General features: G+C 51.4%; 1 protein-coding gene across 1 annotated transcript; it reads left to right on the forward strand.

Moving 5' to 3' along the window:
• Positions 1-67: 67 nt before the first annotated feature.
• Positions 68-858, forward strand: LOC127751972 (glycine receptor subunit alpha-2-like; the record flags this gene model as incomplete). Its single annotated transcript, XM_052276327.1, has 4 exons — positions 68-135; positions 220-443; positions 531-613; positions 724-858. Coding segments are annotated over 4 exons (510 nt in total), but the record flags the coding sequence as incomplete, so codon positions are not given.
• Positions 859-988: the final 130 nt, after the last annotated feature.

Here is a 988-nt window from a genome sequence, read left to right on the forward strand (position 1 = left end):
GTTTGCTTTATTCCCATCTCCTGATTTTTATCTTTTTCAAAAAAGTCTTTCTTTATTGTTCCTTTAGACAACGCCACCAAGGTCACCGTCGAGTTGTACATCAGGAGTTTTGGGTCCATCAGCCCTGTCACCATGGTCAGTATTTTAGATTATTTTTACGTGCTTATTCGATTTTTCTGTTCTGAGCGTTACACGCCATTATTATGACCTTGTCCACAGGATTATGAGGTGGACCTCTACCTGCGGCAGAAGTGGCAAGACGAACGCTTCAAGCACCCCAACATCACCGAGGCGCTTGACCTTAACGACCCGAACCTGGTCAAGGCCATCTGGAAACCCGAGGTTTACTTCCCTAACGCCAAGCATGCCGAGTTCCAGTTCGTGACCGTGCCCAACGTCCTCGTGCGGATCAACCCGGACGCGGAGATCCTCTACATGCTCAGGTTGGGCTTCAAGCTCATTTTGTTTGAGCCGGACGGAACAAATGTAACTGCCTGATGTGCAAAAAATAAGATGATTTATCTTTGCAGACTCAAGCTTACCTTCTCCTGCATGATGGACCTTGCTAAGTTCCCCCTCGATAGCCAGGTGTGCACCATGGAGGTGGCGAGCTGTAAGTATCTTGAGTCCCACCCCACACGGCAGCCTGACCTGACGGCAGCGTGCATCCCCCCCGCCCCCGCCCGACTCCTTGCTCACCCGCCACTCTTTCGCTGTTTGCAGTTTCCAAGACCATCGAGGAACTTCGGCTGGAGTGGAAGTCTTGGAAGCCCGTCCACCTCGGGGGAGGCCTTCGGATGCCGCAGTTCGAGATTGTCAAGATTGAGGCCAGCGATTGCCAAGAGTCGTTCCAAATAGGTTCGTAAATTTGGCGCCGTTGAGCCATTTCCATGGCAATGAGGCAGCTTATGCCATTTCGGCCCACGCGACACAGTTGCTATGAGATGTATCAGTAGAGCGAACCGATAACAACCCCAACTAACCATCC

Source organism: Frankliniella occidentalis, unplaced genomic scaffold (genome assembly GCF_000697945.3).
Source record: "Frankliniella occidentalis isolate FOCC.00 unplaced genomic scaffold, Focc_3.1 Scaffold2543, whole genome shotgun sequence".
Lineage (NCBI taxonomy): Eukaryota > Metazoa > Arthropoda > Insecta > Thysanoptera > Thripidae > Frankliniella > Frankliniella occidentalis.